The sequence below is a fragment of the Melozone crissalis genome, unplaced genomic scaffold, assembly GCF_028551555.1.
Source record: "Melozone crissalis strain CALT ecotype California unplaced genomic scaffold, PUWL_Pcris_2 ptg000004l_1, whole genome shotgun sequence".
Classification (NCBI taxonomy): Eukaryota; Metazoa; Chordata; class Aves; order Passeriformes; family Passerellidae; genus Melozone; species Melozone crissalis.
In genome coordinates, this window is record NW_026535782.1 from 31,456,534 (window position 1) to 31,480,298 (window position 23,765).

Genomic DNA, 23,765 nt, shown 5'->3' on the forward strand with positions numbered 1-23,765 from the left:
GAAAACAACCATAGTAACTGCCACTCTCTGGTGACTTTTCTTGAATCTAAACAAGAGATTTTTTTCTTCCCTTTTAAATGCATGCATACACAAACACCAGGATCAATAAATTGTTTTTCTAATATTTTTTTCCAAGGCAAGCTCTCCATGGGTCATGTTTTTATATCACAGAGATGCTTACTAAGCTTGAAACGCTTAAAATAAGGCAGTGAATTTCTTCCAGATGGGCAGAAGCCAACCTGCCCTCCTGAGCCCTGGGTAGCTATGTGGGAAGTGTCTTGGCATTTCTGGCCTTACCTTACCAGTACTTTCAAGGAATGTGATGTTTGGGATGTGTTGAGCCAGAACCCTCAGAGAAAAAGCAGTAGTATTTATAGTAGTATATTCTGTTATGCTAGCTGACCTGAATTAAGCTGAAAAAACTAGGATTGTAGAAAATCAGGCATTCAAATAATTGCTGGATTATATGACCTTTCCAATGTAGTTTGTACTGGTTTTACCATAGCTAGGATTTTTTTGAAGTGTGTTTCTCCCCCTCTCTCTCTCTCTTTTTCTCCCTCTCTCTCTCACTCTCTCTCTCTCTCTCTCTCTCTATATATATATATATATAGAACTATTCTATTTGTAAATGTAATGTTAGAAAAGTACATGTCACAGGGCTGTTGGCACCTGTTCTTGTGATTGACCATCATAGACATGTACTGACACCAGAATTGCTATGCTACAGAGAACTGTTTCTTTGCTAGAGATGTTGCCTTCTGGTGTCACAGGGATACTATCACAGAAAATAAAATACCTCTGGCTAAATACTTGCTAGTTAGCAAGACAGGCATGTGCTAGCAAAATCTGTATGGTGCATTTATGACTTTATGTAAATAAATATGTTTGTTTACATGATCTCTGTTATTAGGGGTAAGCTTCATAAAACTTGTGTTGGTGTGCCTGAATATGTATCTCTCAGGCAGTTAAATAAATCTGTGTTTGACCCTGTCGGAGCTTCAAAGAAAGAAACTAGCACGTTTTTAGCTGAGGCTTCTGCAGCTTCTCCGCTGACAGATATGTATGTGAAGCGTCCCATATTTTCTCATGCCCATATCATTGACTAAAGAAGGGTTTTAGTATGTATTCAAAACTCAAATAATAATAAAGCAATCCAGAATTTTGCAGCTTTAAGTACAATTATTTTAGAAAGTTCTATTAGTGACTTGTATCAGTATACTTTCACAGAACTTCTCCAGTATTTCCAATAGTATTATGCACAGTTTAAACAGAAAAGCATTTTTATTCTGATTCATGTGATTGAAGTCCTTTGAGTTTTATCTTTTTACAGAAACTGAAGATCTGTGTGTCTGATAATTTATCTGTCTATGCATGTGTGGGTGTGTATGGGCATTAGAGAAAGAGAGACCTGTAATAATGCAGTTGCCTGTATCATAGTGTATGCACAAATTTCAAACAGATACTTAATCCTTAGAAGTGTTAAAAGCTAAATGCTGTTAACATATTTATAATACAGTATATAGTGTTTACTAGACCAAATATTATTTTACTGAGGTGCTTGTATTATGTAAAAGGTAAGGTCTTGGATATCTTGCAGAGCTATATACATTTGATGACAATAATACATAGCCTTTTTTATTAGTTATCAGCATGTAATTAAACTGAACTGTTTTCTAATTTTAAAGACAATTATTATTTGTCTGAAAACAGAGTATGAATGGAGAACATGAGTTGTATTTGTTATATCTGTTTTTCTTACTACTTCCTTCTGTTCTTTTCTATTTGAGGTTACCTTTGCCTCCTGGAGCATTCTCAGGTCTTTGGGAAAATGAAGAAACATTTCAGAAGTTGTATTTCCAAAAGTTTCCAGTAAGAATTATGAAATCAATTATTTAAACTTCTGGTAATGCTTCAGAAGTGAATGATAATAGATTTAAACTGGGAAACAGTTCATCATAAGTTTTCACAATTTCCTTATATATATGTATATATAAGTAAAACCATTTCAAGATAAATCCTTTTTCACCTGTAATTTCAGCTCTTGGGTATGCTGTTGGTTTTTTAAGATCTGAAAGAGAAGTAAACCATAAGCTTCTGAGCCAAAAAGTCATTTCATGTCATTTAATCTAAGATATAAACCTGCAACCTTACACTAGCACAGCTTCAGATACACTCCTCCTGTTGGCATGCAGCCACGCTAACTTCGTATCACTCCAAAATAACACTTGTCCACTGTACATCTGAGTACACTGGAGGCTCTTTGCTGCATTAGTTATTTTTCCTTCTCAGATGAGCTATCCAAGGACAGGCTTACTTCTTTCCTTGTAGAAATAGGTAGATTGGCCCTATACAAATGCCCAAAGTGGAAGATTTGGCTCAATGAAAGTAAATGAGTGAATTGGTCATACAAATTATTTTTAGTGTGCAATTGCATCATGATGACAGTGTATGTTTGGATACAGCAAACAGGAGTGTCTTTAGGAGGAATTTGACAACTGTCATTTATATTGCAATAATTCCATTTTCCTTGTGTAGATCCAGGCAACATCCTTCTCCAAGCTGTCAGGGATCAAAGTAAGAAGAGTTGGAAAAAAGTCAGGGTTTATCTATTTTTTTTCTGTTCTGTATTAATAAAGACAACAAAACCTTTCTCTAAAGGGAGCTGCACAGGATAATATTGTATAGAAATGGTGACAAATATTACAGAATTAAATATTTCAAGCACCAAAAGCATTTAAAATGTGAAACAGGTCTATTTGGTTTTTTTTAATTTTTGTGTTTCCTGGTAAATTAATGAATATTCCTAGTAGTCTTTCTGAATTTATTTTTCATTGTGTTGTATTTAGGGATATTATGATACTATGGATGCTGGTTATATGGATGAAGATGGCTATCTGTATGTCCTGTCTCGAGCTGATGACGTGATCAATGTTGCTGGACACAGAATTTCTGCAGGTGCCATTGAAGAGGTGAGCATTGCCTGACAGCAAAATAGAAGAGTGAAAGATGAATGAAGGAAGCTGAGACTAAAAATCCCACGTTTCATCACATCTCACATCTCAAAATCTCTCACAGGAAGATCTTTCATTTGTTTTCTACTTGTTTTGTTTGCATTTCCATTGGTACTTTTACCCAAAGTATTTCCTGTTTCAGGTTCTTCCTATTAAGATGCTTTCCAGAAAAAAAACCAAATTTAGTCAATAATAAGCAGGGTCAATAAATACCGTGGGATTGGTAAGGCAGGCATAATTTGATATTTGAAGGTGGAGATAAGGAGCAGTGTGGTAGGGTGGGAAGCATACCTTTTAGCTCAAATAATGTATTTATTTGGGAATACAGTAGGATAGTGTAGTATCAGTGTGACAGGTAGTTTCACCAACTACTGTAGTTACTTAGGAGTAGAAAATTTTTTCCTAAAATGCAATGATCAGTGTTGGCTGATTTTTTTTTTTTCAGAGATTAATATTCAGTGCCTTTTCTTGGTTAGAAGACTTCAGAGTTTTTTGACAGCTGTTTTGTCTCTTATTGTATGAGCAGTGCTAAATGAACAATGAAAATTACAGTAAAAAACCCTGCTGTTAAATTGAAAGTCATTAATGTAATACCCATGCAACTCAAAAAAGTAGAAAATAATGAAGTTCATAATAGTGTCTGAATTTCATATCATTGTTCTCACCCTTCTGGAGTCCCTGTGATTGATTGCTAGTTACAAATTTCCCTGATGACATATCAATTGCTTATTCAGGGAGTATAGGGAAAGGTGTGCTGGGCATGTACAAGAGAAAAATATGCATTTAAGAACTCTGAATTTAACTGTTCACTGAATTAGAAACTAATCTGCAAGTTGTTTTTTGGTTTATAATGTCTGTTAGTCTAGTGACTACTTTATTTTGAAGACTAGAAAACTTAGAATGGTAGAAATTCTAATTACACAGAAGTGAACAAGTTCACATAAACATTAATCCATCAAGGACTGATCAGCCAGGGAGCTGAAGCAGCTGCTGCCCTGACTGAGGTTTTTGGAGATATAATGATGCTTTCAGTCTGCTTAAACCTCTTTCCCTTGGAAGTAGTTTTTTGCTCCCTTACTGAAGCACAGCAGGAATCTCATCCCCACCCCTTACTGCTGTACTACTCATGGGCCGAGGGGGCATTTTCTTTGCTTCAGCCTGGATCTGAAGCTGCTGTAACAAGTGATGAATTGAATCACCTCACCTGCTGTATTACCTTTGGATCCATTATACTGAGCTCAGTATCTCTGTTTTTCTCCCTTCTAGTTAGATCTTACCCCTAGAAATATAATGTTTCATCACACTAACATTTTAGAAGCTTTTCTCTCCACCTTTTGGACAAAGCTAAAAACCAAGAGTGATGTTAATGCATGCACAGCAAATTGCTAGTTACATGGGAAAGTGTTAAGAAGACCACAATTCCCTCCTCAGTAAGATCAGTAAATACAGAATTAGAGGTCCGTTGGATCACCATGTAATTGACAAACACCTTGTTGAGCAAGTATGTTATCTACATTTACATTTTAGCTGCATTATAAGTTTAACTAGTTTTTCCTTAGTGCTTTGACTAAGTGTTTTATCTCTGTTATGTTCCACACAATTTTTCCTTTGTCTGATGTATCTGTTAATACTATTGGAGCTCCATGTTTACTGCAGTGCAGTAGATCTTACAGTTTACCTGGCCAGTTGTCAATGGTGGCCATTATCGGAACCTCATCTTGCATGTTGATCCCCTCATCTTCTTTGGTGTCCCTTCTTGCCCCTTCCTGAAAAATAAAAAAAAAGCTTAATCAAATCTAGTCTATCTGAGGCAACAGACTTGAGAACTGAGGAATTTTTCATGAGAAATCCCTTACCCCTGATCACAATGTTTCTGTCTGTCGTTGCATTTGCCGTCCATCCTTCTGCCTTGTGCCATACTGGGAAAACCATTTCCACTTCCTGAAGTTTTTTATTACTTTTAAACAATTTTTAAATGTCTAGTGCTGTTTCTGTTCTTCTTTTCAGTTGTTTTATGAAGTTTGATAATTTTAAAATTGGTATTTACTAATTACTGGTTTCAGTAATTTGAAGTTAGCATTTGAAAAGTCAGAGGCATGTTGATAGAACTTTGGATAGACTATAGAAAAATATTACAATAACTACACTATTCCAGCTAACCGTAATACATATAAATGACAGACTAGAAGTACAAAAACAAGGTACAACAAAACAATCTGGCAACATTCAGGTCTCCACCTTAGATAGTCCTGTTGATGCCTGGTAGGTAATTATGATATTTGATGGTAATGCCAGTTTAGTGTAGATCTTTTTTCTGTGTTCCTGTGGAAAACAGTATTTACTGATTTACTGTGGTTATAGACTTAATAGTCTACTTTTCCATAATTCATTGTCTTTTTCTTTCCTGTTTTTGGTTTTTTGGATTTTTTGGTTTTTTGTTGTTTTTTTTTTTTTTTAATATATATAAGCCTATCAGGTTCTGGTATAAGCCCAGTGCACTCTTCTGTATTTAGTTTGTGCATATAGTATCTAATTCCTGTGAAAAATAATCCAGTTTCAAAAGCTGTACATAAATGGTCATGCTTCTGTACTTCGATAGGGCATGCATCTACTGTCAGGTCAGTGTTTTCCATTTGCCTTTTTTTTGGCATGGGATATGTCTAGGATCAAAGTTTGTGAAATGAGTATAGCTTCTGACAAAGTGTGCTAGAAACACATTGAGTGGATTTATTTTGCTAAAGACTACTTGGTGTGTGCTGTATTGACCATGACACATGGAGTCAGTTTCTCCTTCCTGTTTTGACTATAAAGCCTAAGGATGGTGAAATCTGTTTTGAAGATGGGTTATCATAGACCCTTTGAATTATTCCTTTCCCCATCAGTTTCATAAACAGGTCATACAACAACTTCCCTTTTTTAATTGGAGCAAGAGTGTTTCAGCTTTCCAGTCTTTCAGTTTTTTTCTTCCTGTCTTCTCTGTACTTTTCCTGTCTTTCACATTCTCACACCATTGTATGAGTAGCCAATGCAAATATGGTATTCCTACTTAATAAAAACAATCAAAAAGTGTCTTTGTTCCTATAACCTTTGATTTTGGCAACACAGTATGTGAAGTTCAGTTATTAGCAAGCAGATAGTCCTTGTATGCACAGATAAATTAACAAGCACAATCACATTATGTGGCTTCTGTGTCAGGTCACATTAGGTCCTCCTTGTGGTTGAGTCCAGAGGACTGAAAAGTGCTGAAAGCACTGATGACAGCAAAACACCCCAAGGTGAGGGAGTAAGGCAAAAAGAGCCAGTTTCTTTGGAAGAGGATTCACAACTGCTGGCATCTTAAGGCCAGCTTTGTCCCAGACTTGGTGACATACATCTTGGTATGTACTGTGACATCTTGGTGGCTGTTCTCCTGAAAGTGAGTACCTCAACTGGCTAATTGGAAACTTACATTTTTTACCTAAAAAAGAGTTTGATATATTTTATCAATGTGATGTTGTGTAAACATGTAGTAGGAAGGAAGGAAGGTCTGGTTTAATTCCCTTCTTTGTCTCAGGAAGCTGAGATCTAATGTTTTCAAGAGAGTGAGCTAAGCTAAGCTGGCTGCAAGCCAAGGCTGGGCATGTATTTGGCCTTGGTTGAAACTATGCTTTTACAGGAACAAAGAATGAAAAAAAAAAGAGTCAGAGAAAATGAAACTTTATAAGTCTGTAGTAGGAGTGCTCTGTGGTTTTCATCCTTACTCCCTGCATTAAGTTCCATATTACTCATAATGTTAGACAAATGTTATTTGTTCCAGCAGAGATCTCAATAACAAAACCAAAGGTGTGATACTCTCACAAAGCTGTAAGGAAATTACCTGAGGTTTGTTCAATATTTCTATTTTGTGCTGCTAAAGTTTTTATTTCTTCTGTTTGTTTGAAAAGCATGCGTGAGTATATACAATAATATATATACACATGTACATCTTCAACACATGTAATTGGAATCCTAAGGTGTACTGACCTTTTGCTGTCAAAATGTAAGAAAAAGTCTATGGTATTTCTTCATACTATATAATTATTTTCACTGAAATGTTGTCTATTATTGGTTCAGTTTTGTTTTCTTTTCCATCCCTCAGTGTATTCTCTTCCATCCCGCTGTGGCAGACTGTGCTGTTGTGGGCCAGGAGGATCCTTTAAAAGGACATGTTCCATTTGCACTGTGTGTACTGAAACAAGGTGAGAACTCACTGATAACTGATGTCATTAACAGTTGCAAAAGTCTCAGAAAAGGTAAAGGATTTTACCTTCTTCACTAGGTGTAAAGACACAAGAGAGTAAGATTTTGAAAGAGATTGTTGAGCTAGTTCGGACCAACATTGGTCCAGTAGCAGCTTTCCAGAAGGGGATGTTTGTGACACAGCTGCCAAAAACACGTTCTGGCAAGATCCCACGTTCTGCTCTTTCTGCACTTGTCAGTGGAAAGCCATACAAGGTAAGTTAGAGATGTTTGCTTTTATGAATTAGACACACATGCACATCCAAAGCACAACATGGTGGTTTTGATTCTCTTGAATGTTCTGCAACTGGTCCATGACTTTAGGTAGTACTTTGTTTTATTTCTATTGGAGATTATGCAAAAGATTTTCATGTTTCACAGCTTTACAAATGCTTTTTTCTTGATTGCTTTCGAAGTATAAATTTAGAAGAATCTCTGAGTGAAATTCTTATCTACTATTACATGCTACTGTATTCTTACTTTTCAGATAACACCAACCATTGAAGATGCTAGTGTGTTTAAACACATTGAAGAATTGCTAAAGAAAAATTAAATGGGATAATACATAATAACGAGCATTTCAGGTATTCAAGTATAAAAAGAAGCATTTTTTTTGTTAATAACACATTTTAATAACAAGTAATGATTTGGGACTAAATGTTTTTACTACAGAAACATTACTGTGTTCTTTACCATCTTACCACAGCCACTGGCACATAGTGAAGTCTCTACATGCTGTCAATATATTCTGGTTATTAAGATGGCTAAGAATTGCAAATAGAATTAATTCATTGCTGTAGACTTAAAGGGAAGGAGTCATTGGATTATCCATCTTATCTGGTGTCATGTAACCTTACATTTCAATCTGTTATTTTATAATGTGACCAGTAACTTTTGTTTGCCTAAAGCAGTTAACAAAGGGTAAACCATGAACAAACGAAAGTAAAAAAGGAATTTGATTGTGAAAATTGTTGCAGACATAACTTGTTCTTACTTGTAAATTTTAAGTTCTTGTCTTTTTGATTTTATCTAAAATTAAAAATTTTAAGATTAGTTCTTTTGATTCAATTTTCTTTCTTTTTTCCAAAGTCTTTCTGCCATAAATTAAATTTCTGTACATTTTTTACTCAATAACTTTCTGAAGAGTCTTTTTTGTAAAATGATAAGTAATTCCTGGCTTTCAAATCTTGATTTGTCCACAGAGAAAATCCTGATTGGTCCACAGTAATATTCAGAAAACCCCATGTATATTAAATAAAGGCAGGCATTTATCCTTTGCATTTTCTGGGGGTTTTTTTTGTGGTTTTTATCTCTTATGATGAGGACCACCAGAATGTGCTTTTGCTGCCATAATTAAGCATTTTAGGCTGAGATAAACATAACCAAGAAATTTAGCAAATATGGATACTAAGCAGCTCATTCTGGACTTTATAGGCCATTCCAGACAGGTACAGGGGATGGAGGATACACTTTTGACATACATTACTTCTCAAACTGCAGGTATTTAATTGAACAATAAATGTGAAGGTCCTTATAAGAGTAGGTGCTTTTATATATAGAAGCATCTTATATATATAGATCTTATATATATAGATATGTGGAAAGTATACAAGCAGAGAAGTTGCTCAAACTCAGCTTACCAGAGAAAAAATCAGTAAGTAATAGACAAATTCAGATGATGTTGTTGTGTAAGAGAGGTCCCCAAAAGGTTCCAGAAATAGTGTTATGTAGTGGAGGATAGAGGTATGGATGATATCCCTGTAAAGTGATGAAATAAACCAAGAGATTGATGTAGGAGCCAAAAGGTAATAGGTTCCACTTAACATGAGCCATGCCCTGGTGGTGCCTTGTGCTTGTGACCCTTTTTTGGTGTTGGTGAGCTCTACCAGTTACATAAGAACTGAATAAAATGTCCATGTGTTTTTCACTAGGGACTGCAGACAGCTGGGCCAGTCATGTTGAACCAGGTCACACAGTCATGTTGGAACAGCCCACTTTGAGCCTGTGCTGTCCTTGTTTCCTGCCAGTCATTGCATAAGATACCCTCCTCCCTCTCAGCTGTTCTCTTCCGTTGAAAATCACAATCTGAACAGGGAATAAAACATGCAAACACTGAATAAAGGCTAATGATGCTTTATGGTAGATATGCTACATATACAGGTTGGAGATTTAAAACTGGGAATAATTTTGCTCTTCAGAGATGTCCTTAAAGTTTTGTGAAGTAATTCTTATAGAAGTGGCAGTTAGTTTAAGATATTATTTTCTTCTGGATTAATTATTCAAGTACAAAGGCTTTAACAGGACGCCCATGGATATACTGGACTGGACTTGCAGAGACTTTTTGCTTTTTCACAATGCTACAACTTAGCAACCTGTACTGAAGAGTTACAGAGCGAGAGAGAATTCTTGAGATTTGTCAGTGGTGAGTTTTTTTTAAATCAGTGAGACACTATAAGAGTCATCACAGAGAAACTGTAGCACATTCACAAGGTGTATGGCCACTACTTTTATAATTGAAGGTGAGACATTGCTGTGTATGTTTGTTATCTTTACCTCGGCTGCAGCCATCATATAATTGCAAGAGCAGGGGAGGGGAACTAATTAGTGAGAGCAGAAAATCTCTACAAGAGATCTTGCAATGCATGTAAGGGAAGAGAATTAATTTCCTAGATCTTGCATAATTTTCTCAATGATTACTCATGCTGCTACATCAGTTTCTCCTTTTGTAAGGAAAAGTAAACTGTTTTCTAGTTTGGGTCTCTTCTTTTAAGGAGGTGAAAAAAACCCACAAAATCCCCAACAGCATTAGTAATATTCAGGCATACACTTACCTTTCTGAAGGGCTGTGTGCTTACATTAATATTAGTAAGAAACAATTATCTTTCCTCAGAATTCTTCATAAAGAGCTTCGATAGGTAACATTCTTAAGGTGTCTCCATGACAAAAATATTTGTAAAAATTTCTGTTTTCTGAGGAAGCCTGTTTTCTTTCTCTCTATTTTGGTAGAAGTGATTTCAGATCAAGACTTGTATTTTAAAAGAGGACAGTGCATTCAGGTGTGCTCACTATACTGACATGCTGGTAATGTGGAGAATTCCAGAAATGTCAAATGTCTCCTACATCAATATTCAGAAAACCTAGACAAAGAAAGGCACCTTATTGCAGCAATACAGTATGGAGAAATCATTGTTTAATGGCCATTACTTTTGTTTTCCAAAAGAGCTTTTTGCTGAGGAGCTGCAATTGCAGAATGCTTTGTCTTAGCCCAGCTCAAGAAAGGGAGAAGGAGTAGTTACTGTTATACATGGCTCTGCTGCTGCCCAGCAACCTGGATAAACCATCAAGAAAAACAAGCCTATTTAATGAGTGGTAGGACAGCAGTGATTTTCCAAATTTTGTTTTCAGAGAGAAGCAGCAAGAGGGTAGATTTGAAGGGTCACTGAGTTGCTGAGTTTTGGCTGGAAGAGGCACATGTAGTAGTTATTCTCAGTGTACTGAAAGGGTTGGAGCCAAGAAGGCAACAGTTAGCATAACTGCTGTTTCTAGCTGTAGAGGGTAGAGCTTCAGCTTGTGTGAGGGAGACAGTGATGAATTAGGAGGCTTGATGTGTTATCCTAAATCAAAACTGAAGTCACAATAATACTATTTTAAATTCTTCTAGTCTGTTTTCTTCCACTGTGAAATATATAATTTCTGGGACAGACAACTTCCACTCTGGTCATAAAATCTGGCTCATTCTTTTCCCCAACACATTTCATTCCCCTTTGCCCCCTAAGTTTTAGTGTTGGCTGCAAAAGGTATTTTGTAAAACAAGAGCTGGTGTTTGAGGTAATGTGAATTTACATGATATTGCTGCCACTGATAGTGACAGTGACAGTGTTTGCATTGCTTTAATTTGTGATATTCTGCCCTAAAATAATCCAGAAGGAGGCTGAGGGAGGAGAAGAATGTTGGTCAAGCCCAAGGAACTGTGTGTACAAGAGCCCCAAATTTCTGCAGTTGTGTGCTATACCCCTGCCAGCACTTTGCACCCATCAGCAAGATCTGTGCTCCCTCTCGTGGCAGATTCTCATCCTAACTCATCCTTGTTAGTGCCAAAATGTTCTTATGCTTAGCTGTGAGAAGCATCTGGTTTCCGAACTTAATGTTACTGCATGCCAAACGTAACAGACTAATGAACACAAATAGCACTGAATTCTCTTTTTTATTGACATTGGGGGAGAAAAATCTTTCACCATCTGATTGACCGAAGTTTGCCAAATAAAAATAGACAAAACAAATGTTAATGTACGTGCAAACATTGCAGATCAAACTGCTAAAAGAAATAACTAAAAGACAGGTCTTGAGCTAAGATCAAGCAGCTGAAAAATAGCAAATAGGTAAATGACTATTAAGTAGGTCTTACTTTGAAACTTCCCATTTAAACAAAGAATAAACAACAATAACACCACCAAATAAAGCCACAGCAGGTAATAGTTGCTCTTCTAAACTTTTATACACTATATATTAATCACTCTGTCTTTCAGTTATTTCCTCTGATAAAACTGACTTTTGTGAAGTCTCAGCAAGGCCATCTTGGCTAAAAGCATAACATTAGACAGGAGTCTGTCTAATGCCCTGTTAGAATGAAGAAATGGTGGGGGTTGGCTTCTTTTTTCTTTCTTTTTCTTTGCTGAATATATCTGGAAAGAAGAATCTGACTCTATGCAAATACTAGATTTACTTTTCCAATGCTGGCTGGTGTTTGAAGATCCTGGAACAAAAAGGTGGCTCTTGGTAAAGCAAGATTCTTCTTGGTCCGCAGGTAACGTAGAAGAAAGTTTTTGGTTTTTTTGTACAAATCATGTTTTATTAAATTGCTTTTTATTTTTTTATAAATAGTTCTTCTGGATTTATGTGTTTGTTTTTAAGAGGTGAGCCATCATGGTGCTTCTCTGTAGGTATCTAACATTTCCATTTTGTCTTTAGAGGTCCATTTTGGCTTCAGTTCCAGGCTATGTCATTCTATTATACATCATCAGAGGCAGGTGTTCAGCTTTAAATATTGACAGATTTTTCTCAGTAGGAACATGTTGAAGCTTCTAACTCTGCTAAACATATTAATTTGACTGTTACAATCCAAAAACTGTAAAAATGGTGGAATGGAAAGATACAAACAGTATTATTGACACTGTATTGTCAAATGTTTGCACTGAGACCCCATGTACCATAGATTTCATTTTTAAAAAATCATATTTATATCCATTTACATAAGACTTACACATTTTAAAAGAAATACATACACAGTAAATACGTAAATTTCTAATATTTTACAATAAAACAGATGTAACAATGTAAAGATGAGTGGCTTCATTTGATAAAAGCTTTGGATGTGCACTACTGTCAAATTTTTGATGACAGAGATGCTGAGAGAAAAGGGGGAGATTGTTTTTTCTTTTTTTTGTTTCAGTAATTTAGGTATTTTTCATTCATGTTTTAAACTAATCAATATATGAAAGGAACATCATATCTGTTTGGATGATAAACATTATGTGTTCTCTTCCTTATTAACCTGTTCTTGCAGAGAGTTTTAATGCTCTTTTCCTAAGTACTGGTAGTGCACTTCAGGTAAAGTAGAAGAAAGAGATGACATCTACGAAAAAAAACCAAACAAATATTAATTAGCAAGATTTTATGATTCTATTTCAGTCTAAAGTTCAATGACAACAGAAAATATACCATAAGTAGTTTAGTAACTAAGTTACTAAAATATGGATTTCAAGTATTTGTGGGAGGCATGCGTTTGTTTAATTTTAGATCTGCTACATAAAATTACTAATAATTTATTTTAATCTTTTAGTAATTGTCCTCAGTCAACACAGTCTGCTGCTTATGTTCATTTTACAGTTGTTTTCCTGCTGTTTTGGTGCAGCACTGGGATTAGTTTCCTGCATCTGGAGACCTTTGCCTGTTTGACACAATGTGAAGCACATTTTCAGTGTACAGACATTGCTGATGTCCTTTGTGGCTCTTCTTCCTAGTTCACTGCAGCTTGACAGCATTTACCTTTTTCACCCTGATGGTTTCTCTGCTATGGACTAGCTGCTTCCAGTTATCATTTACATCTATTTGGAATGCTGTGTCTCCATTTGTCTTTACAAATCGTCTTTCAGACCCTTCATTGGTAAAGTACGTAACTGATTTTGCCAAGTCTCCTTTAGTATTTCATTAGAATAAAAGTGGAAGTAATATGTTCTATTGTTCCAGCCTGTGGCAAGAAACCTCTCCTGAATGACCCTTCTGACTTGGCAATGACAAGTGTTTTAGAAGTTAAAAGTGTTGGGAAAGCTTGGATAATGTGAGTGCCAAGTCCACTGCCTGTGTAAAGACATTGCAGCTGCTCAGCTGGGCCACCACATCCTAGCCACCACAGCAGAAAGCTTGATGGGTCCCATGTGCTCTGTAGTATATTTCTTTGCAACATTAAATGGCCAGCACCAGCAGCCTTAATTGTTCTTAAATTTCTGATACCAAGTGCGCTAAAACAGGCCTGTGCAGAGTAAGCTCATATAACTGTTCTGAGAATGTCTGCACATGGTTTCTGGCAGCTCATTATGGTTTCAACAAATATTCAAAAAAACCCACCTGAAATGCAGTTTGAAAGCATATGAACAGGACACAGCTGCTGTGAACATACACAGTACAGACACTGGAAAGTTGTACCAAACTGATGTTGGCATAAACTGTGTGGACAAGCCTTTGACAGTCTCTGTAAGTGAATGTCTCTTACTCTCATGAGAGTAGCAGAATGCAAGAATCTGCAGCCTGCTGTAATCACAGGCCATCTGCATTTGTTCCATGTGCAGTCTGTTTGCTGCTTTCTTTTAGGCCTGCTTTTTCTAGGCATGTTCTCCTTTACTACATGGAAAACTCCCTTATCTCGCTATTGTGTGGTAACTCATCCAGCTATCCCTCCTCTCTGCTGCTTAGTTCCTGCTTCTGTTCATGCAGATAATTCACCAGAGATAATACAGCAGATAATACACCTGCTGATGTAGTCTAGGCGAGGTGTTACAAAAGCCTGGGTGTCTGTCTAAGATGGATCTGGAAAATTTCAGGAGGTATGTTGTAATGAATAATCTTCCCTTTTGTCCAAGTATCAATCAGCTCCTTCCATGAAGAAACTGTTAGTCGGGAACTGTTCTGACAAAATTCTGAAACCTCCTCTGTTGCCCTTCAATCTGATATCTCCCTCTATGGGCAGTTTCCGTTTATGAGAAATATGTTTCTGTCATTCTTGAGCTGCAGGCAATTTGTTTAAATTTTCAAGTTTGATATAATAGTGAAGGAAATATTTTCCCTGCATGGTTGTTTTTTGGGGGGAGGTAGAGGGGTGGGATGTTGGTTTGATTTTCAATATAATGTACTAGAATCAAAATCACTTGAACTTGCTTTTTGGTTTATTACCTGCATAGCATTTTGAAGTTGCCTTTATAGTAAGTGCATATAAAAAAGTTCTAGTTCACATCATCTTGTTCCTTCTCTAAAAGGAGTACATGGTAAGTGAGAAGAGAAATACTACAATATTATTGTCAGTTAACCTAATGTATTAGACTTTACATGTAGGTGTAAATTTGCATGTAGATGTAAATTTGATATCCTTATAGACCACTCAAGCATTTAAGTAGTAGAATAGTGGACAAGCAGCAAGTACTGATGTGATACATACTACTGATACTTGAAACACTACTAATACCCCAATAGAAATTGAAGTTAACTTGTATAGCTTGTATAACTTTATATACACACCTTTTTGCTCAAAATATATACCTTCCATACATTATAGTGCTAGAAAATCTGCTACTTTACTTTTGTTTGTGCTTTACTACTTTTTAGATAATTTTTTCATATAGTGGGAATAAACGCTTTGGATAATCTTAAATTATTTTTTGTTAGTGTGTCAGTTTTCCATTTCTGCTTTTACTGCACTCTTCAAACCTCACCTCAAGTGCCTGGCCCATTACTGTTGGCCTAAGAGAACTTCTTGGTCATGCTTAATTGGTTCCAACATTGTGATTCTGAAGCTCACAGGAGAAAAGGTTCATATCTCTGCCTTCCATTTCTGTCACCACTGAACCCTGTGAGAGTCCTGTCACTGACTTACTGATGCAATACCATGCTCGAATCTATATATGCATACACATAAAAACATTTCTATAGTTTATGTGCTTCATCATCATCTTTGTAGATTCAGCTACTAAACTTTGCTTTTTCAGAAAAACCAAACCAAACCAAAACCAACAAATAACCACACCCCGCCCGCAAGTTTATTCTTCATGGGCGGCTCAAAAGGTCCCATTTCTACTAAGAGGAAGATTTTATACTCTTGCAATCTTTCGAAGTAAGGCTCACGTCATCAGGAGGATCCTGCGCAATCCACTTTTCCCACTGTTAATGTTTACTATTGCTAAGTATTTTTTGAACCTACACAAAATTAGTAAAATCTTGATGGCCCCAAGTCTTGGGAATCAAAACAAAAAACCAGCAACTTGCTTGCAGATCCTTGCATGTCTTGCCTACAATATCCAACAGCTACTGAAGCATATTTGATGTCTGATGAGATTTTGGTGATATTCAAATATTTTTTTCTAGCTGCCTTGCAATTCCCCAAGTAACTAAATGGAAATTGTTTTAGTGAGAAAATATTAGCATAAAATGGTGCCATATTGATGTAACTACTCATCGTGTGTGTATTTTTTTCCAAAAGCTGGGATAAAATAGACAACTGTATTTCCACAGAACTGTGGAAAAGTGACTCTGTGATATTCATAACCCCACTCAAAAGATATATGGTGAAAAATTTAACATGAATTCTACTATTAAATTTGATCCAAAGTTGCATCCAGTTCAAATAATCCTTTCTTTGTCAGTTCTGAATGATTTGAGAAGTGCAGGAATCTCTGTGATAGATAAATTTTCAAGATTTTCTGTATGGGTAAGTCTGTGCAGCTACCTGATGTTCTAAATTGAGCTGTAGCTTTAATTTAAAAAAAAAAAAAAAGTAAATCTCTTCTGCTTTAGTAGTGTTGCCCCACATTCCAGCTCCTAGGAGAACTCTTCCAAGTTCTCATAAAGTAAGTTCATTCCCTCTGCCTTCTTCCCAAAATATGGTTGGTAGTGTCCTGAGCTTCAGTCTGTTGATATGACCAAATGACCGCCCTAGGGAGTCCTTAGTTACGTCCTCTGCTCCATGTTGGTCTGTGCTTGGATAATGTGGGGTGTAGTGCCGTCACAAAGAGCTTTCATGATGGCCCCTACAGAATACTCACAACAATTCAGTGCTGGCTTCTTTGCTAGGCCTTGTCAGCATGAGTATGTGCGAACTGTTGAGCTGTCTAACCTCTGCAGTCGTGATGAAGCAACTGCAAATTGGGAAGGAAAAAAAAAAGGAAACAAACCAGAGCCTCTTTAGAATCATCAGTAAAATATATCAATCTGTTTATCACTGGAAGGGTGGCTGTTAAATTGCTCTGTGGCTTTCTCTAACGTGATCTGAGCATGGTCTAGTTCAAAACTCAGCACTTCTTCATGGCTGATGTACTGCTGGAATCTGTCTAAAGGGAATACAGTTTAAAACTCAATTTTGTCTTTATTTTGTTGTAATTCCTAATGCTCTTACCTATCATGCTGTTTAAATACTATTGCATTCTTACTGAGAGATAGGAAGCCAAATCCTGGATGAAGATACAGGTCTTCAAAATTACTTCCCTTTAAGTCTACTGAGTTCAGTATACATGACTCAAGAATTAACTGTCTGGAAGGCCTCAAGTAAATCACTAAATCTGCCTTTTGCAGATTGCCTTTTGCAGATTTGCCTTTTTGTTCCACATCTGTAAAATGCAGAATATCATCTTCTACGTCATACCACGACTAGAATATGAAATCCCTTAATGTTTATAGGGTTCTTGTATATTACAGTAATGTGGGCAATGGAAATGCCATGGAAGCTAGGAGTCAATGGCATTCAGTGATGCTACCAGTAAATTATTCCATGTGTAACTGCAACCATAAAGCACTGTTTTTAAGGGTGAGAAACTCTAATGGAATTTAGATGGCTTTAATGGAATTTAGGTGGCAATACTATCATACCAAGTTCAGTATCAAGTTACAGGATGTGATCTCTACAGGTCTCTACAAGTTTGAGATAAGTCTATTTGTAGACTGAATCCTGTCATGATTAAATAAATGGCGGTATTTTAAATGGGGCAGTTTTTGTACTAATATTTCTCAGAACTTCAGGCAGGTATACTTGGCTTTATCTTCCATAAACCTGAAGAAATAGCTGTGATGGGATTTATTTCCTCTTCCTGCTCTCTTACAATGATTTTTAAATTTTATTTACTTTTTAATTATGATCTGCTTGCTAATTTTCCACTAATTTCTGAGTTTGTGCATCTTTTGGAAATCAAAAGATTTCCAGAGAAAATTAGGACTGGTATATAGTAACTCAATTAGTGCCTGAATTTCAGCATTTGCTAACTAGTCATCTGCTGGTGACTGTTAGCAACTTCAGTTATTTGATGGTCAAGGGTAAGCTATTTAATTTGAAAGTAAGATAGGAAAATAAAGGTAATAGCCCTTTCTAATTGCATTCTCTAAAACACTCCACCTGCGAGAGAGGCTAATAGGATGAAAAATTTGCTTAGATATTATATTCAGTCTAGTTGAAAGTTAGTAAATTAATTCCAGTCTTTCTGATTGTTTCCTTTACAGCTGTAGGATAGTGAGATCAGAATTTTTTTGTGTTTTAAATAAACACTGTTTGTCTGAAGCAAACCTGAAAAAATCAATAATATGCCAAGTCAGTGCTTTTCCATTCCCTAATTCAACTCTCCCAGACTCAGTTCACCCTAGTTAAACGAACGCAATCGTTGTGGTGCGAGACAGACATGCTTTAAAAGTAAACCTGGCATGCTGGGACAAGCCTGGTGCTTTCCAAGAGGAAGTGCAGGAATGAGTTCATACCGTCACTGGCCATCTTCCGCGACTGGCCGGATGTGGTGGTGAGCCGGAATCCGGCGGGCAGCGTTTCCGACGCGCCCGGCATCATGCTGATCCCATGGACCTCGCGCGGTGGGAACTGCCGTCGCCAGGAGGGGCCGCGCCTGAAGTTCTTGTCATCGCTCTGTCAACAGAGTTGTGTTTGATAAAGCAAAACAAAGCTTTGTGATTTACCATCCTGCTGTGTGCTACCTCTGCCACTGCCAAATGTGTTCCATAACAACTACCCTGCCCTGTTGCACTGCATCCAGTCACTGTAATGTGTTTGAGACGTGCTGGTAAAAGTAAAAGCTTGAGAAATATTAAATGCTGGGGTGGAAAACTCTTCTTAAATCTTTGGCTCGATATAGTCAAGGGGTTTAGTGTCACCTCTATAGAACTTTCTTACACAGTGACAGAAACTGATTTATTACTGCATTAGGAAGCTTATATAAAGTATTAAAAAACGATTAAACACTCATGTGCATGCACAGAATTCATAGGCATCTGACATTTTCAGCAAATCCTTAAAAGTTTTATTTCTCTTTATGTGCCGAAGTCCAAGACTTAAACATTTTTGCACTGGACTCTTATGTTAAGATAAATAATTTCCATAGTTGGATTTGAGATTCCTCTTCCCAGATAACTGCCCCAAATCGCACTCTATTAATATTGATCAACTTTGAAGAACTTTGAAGAAAAAAAGCAATAAAGAACAAACTGAAAATTCTACTTCTTTTCTTTATTTTTAAAAAAGGTGTAAGTGTCCTAAAGAATAGACTGCACAGGCATCCCACCCACACCCATCCCCCACCACCTGCTCTGGCCAGCAAAACTTCCACTCCATTTTGCATGTTTCCTTTCTGGAAAATTTTCATCTTAAGGTAAGAGTGCAGTGTCAGATTTAGCATCCAAGATGATACAAATATGTAGCCAAGCTGAAGTTACTTTAAAAACCTTGATGGGTATTTCTAATTTTTTAAAGCTGTAACTGACTCTCTTTAACAATGTGAAAATTAACATGTCTTCATGCATTCAATTTAATGTTAATGTTTTACTATGATATTTTATAAATACTGAAAATAAAATTAATTACTTCCTCAAGTCGTCTTTCAGTTCCTAGTGCTAAAAGGTTGTTGTATTCCCTCTCAAGGATCTGCCGTGCCTAGAGATACCAAAGTAAACAATTAAAATGGTTGAAGATGAATAAAAGGTAATAATGGGTACAGATTAACCAGAAGTAGCATAAGCAAATTTACCTGTGTGTTTTGTGTTGGAATCTGTAATAATAAAGCTAAACTGCTGTAGTCAAAATTTTCATCCAGTGCTATAAGTGAACCATGTACACCACTTTCTAGAATATTATTTGCATATTCTCGGAGGCCAATGGCTTGTATCCAGCGTATGACTCGATCATTGCTCCATACCAGCACATCTGTAAGGACATAACACCAGGTCAGTCTCCTGATACCTTGAGAACTTCCAGATTGTAGAGGTGCATGTGTGTAGCTGTGCATGCACTGTGGATGTCTTACTGCTTTATTTCATTCATGAGAAATGCCAGCACTATTCATGGAGCTTTAGTGTGCTCTATTGAAAAACTCTATGTGATTAATTATCTTCAAGTAATAATGTTTCCAAAGGAGAAATGTGCTTTCAGAGGGAAAGGATCTCTATAATGCAATTCTTCCCACTTCCTACATACACATTTTCAATTTGCAGGCAAGACTTTACAGTGCAAAGGCACTGAAGAAGTAGCCATTCCTCAAGGCTTCACATGTGAGTTGAGTATTAAATATTTTGGGAGTTGGGTCAGCACCTATCACATACTAACATGCCTATCACATACTAACATAAAGTAAAAGATTAGTTCACTATTTCAGAGACAAACTATTTTTAGTATAGAAAGCTGCTAGATTTTTTAAAGTCCATACCAATTATAAAGCTAAGGCAACAAAACCAGCTAGGAAACCATTTTTGAGGATTTAGCTATTCTGAAAAAGTATCCTGCCCTACCTGTAAAGTGAAGGAAAAAGTTACTTATACTAATCTTCAGAGTTATAAGTGGGAAACATAGTACTGAGTTTTCTTTACTAAGTGATGAGCTTATTCCTGAACCTTTACAAGTCCAGCTGCTGTGGCTGTTCTGGGAGCAGGATTTCTCCATTGCCTGGCTGAGAGCATCTCGCTTTTTGGGGTCAGGATCAGCTGAAACACAGTGGCAGGCAGAGACCAAATCCCACCTGGGACCATGAATAACTGACCAATGCATGACGGTCATTATTACCCTTGTCCTAGAAGGAACTGAAGCCACTAGCACTGAAGCCACACTAGAATTTGAGACCAACGCCCAATTCCCCTATGTCTCTCTCCAGCTAGACCCACTTGGGCTGACTGGCACTGACCCTGCATGTCCAAGGCAAAGTCTTTGCATTAGTGCATGCCATGATGTGCCTGGAACAAATGCACAACTTTTTTTTTTTAGCTCTTCTGATCAGCATTGTCCTTGAGAACTGCTAACTGCTGTAGTCACTAGAGCTGGAAAAGCTCAAAGGAATCAAAGGATTCATTTCTGATAGTTGAAAAAAACCCAGCCAGCCTAATTGTTATATATAAAAAGAACCATGCAGTGAGCTGCAACTGCTCTAGAGAGCTTTACACAGAAAAAAAAAATCTTCAGAATCAGCTGTGAAATCTTCTAATAAGGCCAGTTTTGTTAGGAACTATTCTTATGCACCAATCAATTGCCTCAGTGGTCAACCCTCCAAGCAGCATTTTCTATGATACATTTTGACATAAGAAATTAAAGGCAAAGGTTTTCAAAAGCTGGGGCATAGGGTCCTGAGTGCTCCCATTTTTTAGCGTTGCCCCCAGCACATCCCACTGAGCTGCACACCGTTTGGCCTTGTGCTTCTGAGCCTGAAAAAGGTTCAGATAAGATCCATATCCAAAACTCCATTTAGCAAAATGTATGTGTGAAACCACCATTCAGAATTGCAGCCCCGATTCAGCAAAGTACTTAACTGTGCCCAATTTAATTTAGGATTTGTTCTGAAAAAAAATGGACTTATGTTAGTTTTGCTTAAAGCACATGCTTAAATGTTTTGCTTAAATGGCATGACAGTGGATTAACAGTGTCAAGCTTCAAAAGAAGAAACATTCCCAGTATTCATTCCCAGGAACTATCACCTTTTATTTCATGCTGACTCATTTCTCTTCGCTTTTCCAGTTCTTTTCTATCATAATTCAACCTCTTTAAACACATGATTCCATATTGCAAGCTTGTTCTGTTATTTAAAGAGAAACATTTACAGAGTTAATAAAGATAATTTTGAAGATGGGAACATATGTAGGATGTATTTCCTGAAATTCACATGAGGTGTTTCATAGTACCCATGTACGAAATCTTGAAAACAGAGGGTACAAAAATTCCACAGACTTCAGGAATGAAATGGGAAAAAACAAAATGAGTATGTTTGAGTAACTGTTTTAGCATAAGAAACCCAAAGCATTGAAAGAGGTAAAAGATCTGAAAAGGCCAGCCCTTGTGAGCTGTGAAATGTTTTGTCAAATCAGGCTTTTAAAAAGTGACAAATCAGACATTATATTAAAAAGAAATCCACTTCCTGTCACATAAACCTCATTCTCCCTAAAGTTTAAATGCCTTTATTTCCATATTTCCAATTTAACTTCCTAGCTATATCCCTAGGTAACCCAACAACTGTCAAATTGCTTGTATTGTTAACAGCTTTTATGTGCTACACACAATAGCTTTTCATTATTATGAGATCTCAGGGCTTTGAAGCTTAGCCTAGCACTTTCTGATACTTCACACCACTCAAATTATTACTGTTTCTGTATTGTCTAGAGTCTATTGACATATTAATGGTTCCCTGCTCGTTACAAAATTTATCTGTACCAGTATCTTGGTTTTTAGAGACATAATTGCAATGTGGTTGCTATTACTAAAGGAATCTCTCTGAATTCAGATTTCTGACAGTCAGCCCACTCTTTTCTGTATGTTTTTCCTCACTAAAACAACAGAAAGTGGTTTTATTCTGAGCAGCACTGAGCACTAGAACAGACTCAAAAGCGTTTTTACGGATGTAGTTTTTAGGCCCACGTACCGATGGAAACTGTCCACCATTTTGAGGTGCACGCGCAGATCTTTCTTTGTCAGGTGGTCCAACATCCTCGCATCTACCAGGCATTCCATGAAATAACTCCGGTACTGAGGTAAGCCCAGGCTGGGCAGCCATTCATTACCTATCCACTCATGGTTCATGTCACCATAAGCCAGGGTCTACAGAGAGAGGAAAACGGAGAGGGGGAAAAATTCCTGAGTTTGTTCAAGACTGCACCACAGACTGAAAACAAAATATGTCTCAAAGAAAAAAATTATGTTGGAAAAAAAATTACGTCTAAAAAAATTAGCAATTCTGGTTTTGCTTTGCTTTAACACTGGAAGAGGGAAAAACCACTGTGAGATATTTGTTACAGATAGCAGTTTTGCCTGTTATATCTTGTTTTATTATGTAAGTTTTAAGGAATTTTTTTCAATTTTGAGTTTTAAATGCAAGCAGACTTGTTACACAATCAAAATATGTGTGTTTCATAATCCTACTTGTTTTCAATTGACCTTCTGGAATATTTATGCCAGAACTGAACTGGTAACTGGTAATACAAACATGGCTCCAGGTAATCCACTAAGGCTTGTTTCTGGTTGTGGGGAGAAGAATTTCATAAATAGCCAATGACACTTCATAGATACACACCTGAAATCCTTTAGAGAGTAAAAGTTAATTTAAGTTGTTTGGCACTCAGGCTTACATTTAAATGAGATATTTTCAGCTGTGAACAGTTTAAACCTAAATCCATCAAATGTAGAGCTCAAGAAATTAATCGAGATAGAAGCAAACCAGGCTCCTCCTAGAAACTTGTACCCAGGCTTCATTGTTCAGCTAAAATTTCACTAGGGTGAGGAAGGGAAAGAGCCATGCATATGGAGCTATTTTTATATGAGCTTCCCTATTAAGATGCAAAATAGATTTTTACATCTCACTTTTTTAAATTATTTTGTATGACAAAATAGAAAACTAACAAATTGCAAAATTTATACTAACTAAACAGGATCATGCTCAGAATCATTTTCAAGCCTAACTACATCTTTGATTTTGTTTTTAATGTCATAAATAAATGAATAACACAATAAATGCTGGATGGATATATTATCTATGAGGGAAAATATACTCCCCTTACAACTCATTCTTGTTAGATTTTGAAGAGAAAAGGAATGTCATCAGTAAAGACAGCAAGATCGTGTAAGTGTGCATATATTAGAGAGAAAAAGTTAAAAAATATAGCTAATTGGCAGTTTTAAATAAAATATATGACAGTATTTGTAGGCTGATAACTTGGGTGTGATTTATACAATTGTTCTAAAAAAAATTTGGTGTGATTTTAGAAAAGTTAGCTCTC

At 36.6% G+C, this 23,765-nt stretch overlaps 2 protein-coding genes across 11 annotated transcripts in view; one reads left to right on the plus strand and one right to left on the minus strand.

Moving 5' to 3' along the window:
• The window catches only part of ACSS3 (acyl-CoA synthetase short chain family member 3), a 64,145-nt gene extending 56,324 nt beyond the window's left edge, over positions 1–7,821 (plus strand). Inside the window, exons 12-16 of the mRNA XM_054278225.1 lie at positions 1,788–1,869; positions 2,847–2,969; positions 7,129–7,228; positions 7,309–7,484; positions 7,756–7,821. Coding sequence (XP_054134200.1) covers positions 1,788–1,869; positions 2,847–2,969; positions 7,129–7,228; positions 7,309–7,484; positions 7,756–7,821 — 547 coding nt within the window. The remainder of the gene's footprint in view (positions 1–1,787; positions 1,870–2,846; positions 2,970–7,128; positions 7,229–7,308; positions 7,485–7,755) is intronic.
• A 3,632-nt stretch (positions 7,822–11,453) lies between these two features.
• Positions 11,454–23,765, minus strand: part of PPFIA2 (PTPRF interacting protein alpha 2) — a 289,129-nt gene continuing 276,817 nt past the window's right edge. For 5 of the 10 annotated variants that reach the window (XM_054279165.1, XM_054279101.1, XM_054279090.1 and 2 more), the window contains 7 exons: positions 22,415–22,590; positions 21,477–21,574; positions 19,547–19,722; positions 19,384–19,452; positions 18,273–18,432; positions 16,577–16,669; positions 11,454–12,900 (listed from right to left, as the gene is read on the minus strand). In XM_054279165.1, the coding sequence (XP_054135140.1) occupies positions 16,611–16,669; positions 18,273–18,432; positions 19,384–19,452; positions 19,547–19,722; positions 21,477–21,574; positions 22,415–22,590 (738 nt within the window). In that variant the 3' untranslated portion in view covers positions 11,454–12,900; positions 16,577–16,610. The other 5 variants (XM_054279110.1, XM_054279079.1, XM_054279137.1 and 2 more) reach the window with 2 other exon arrangements.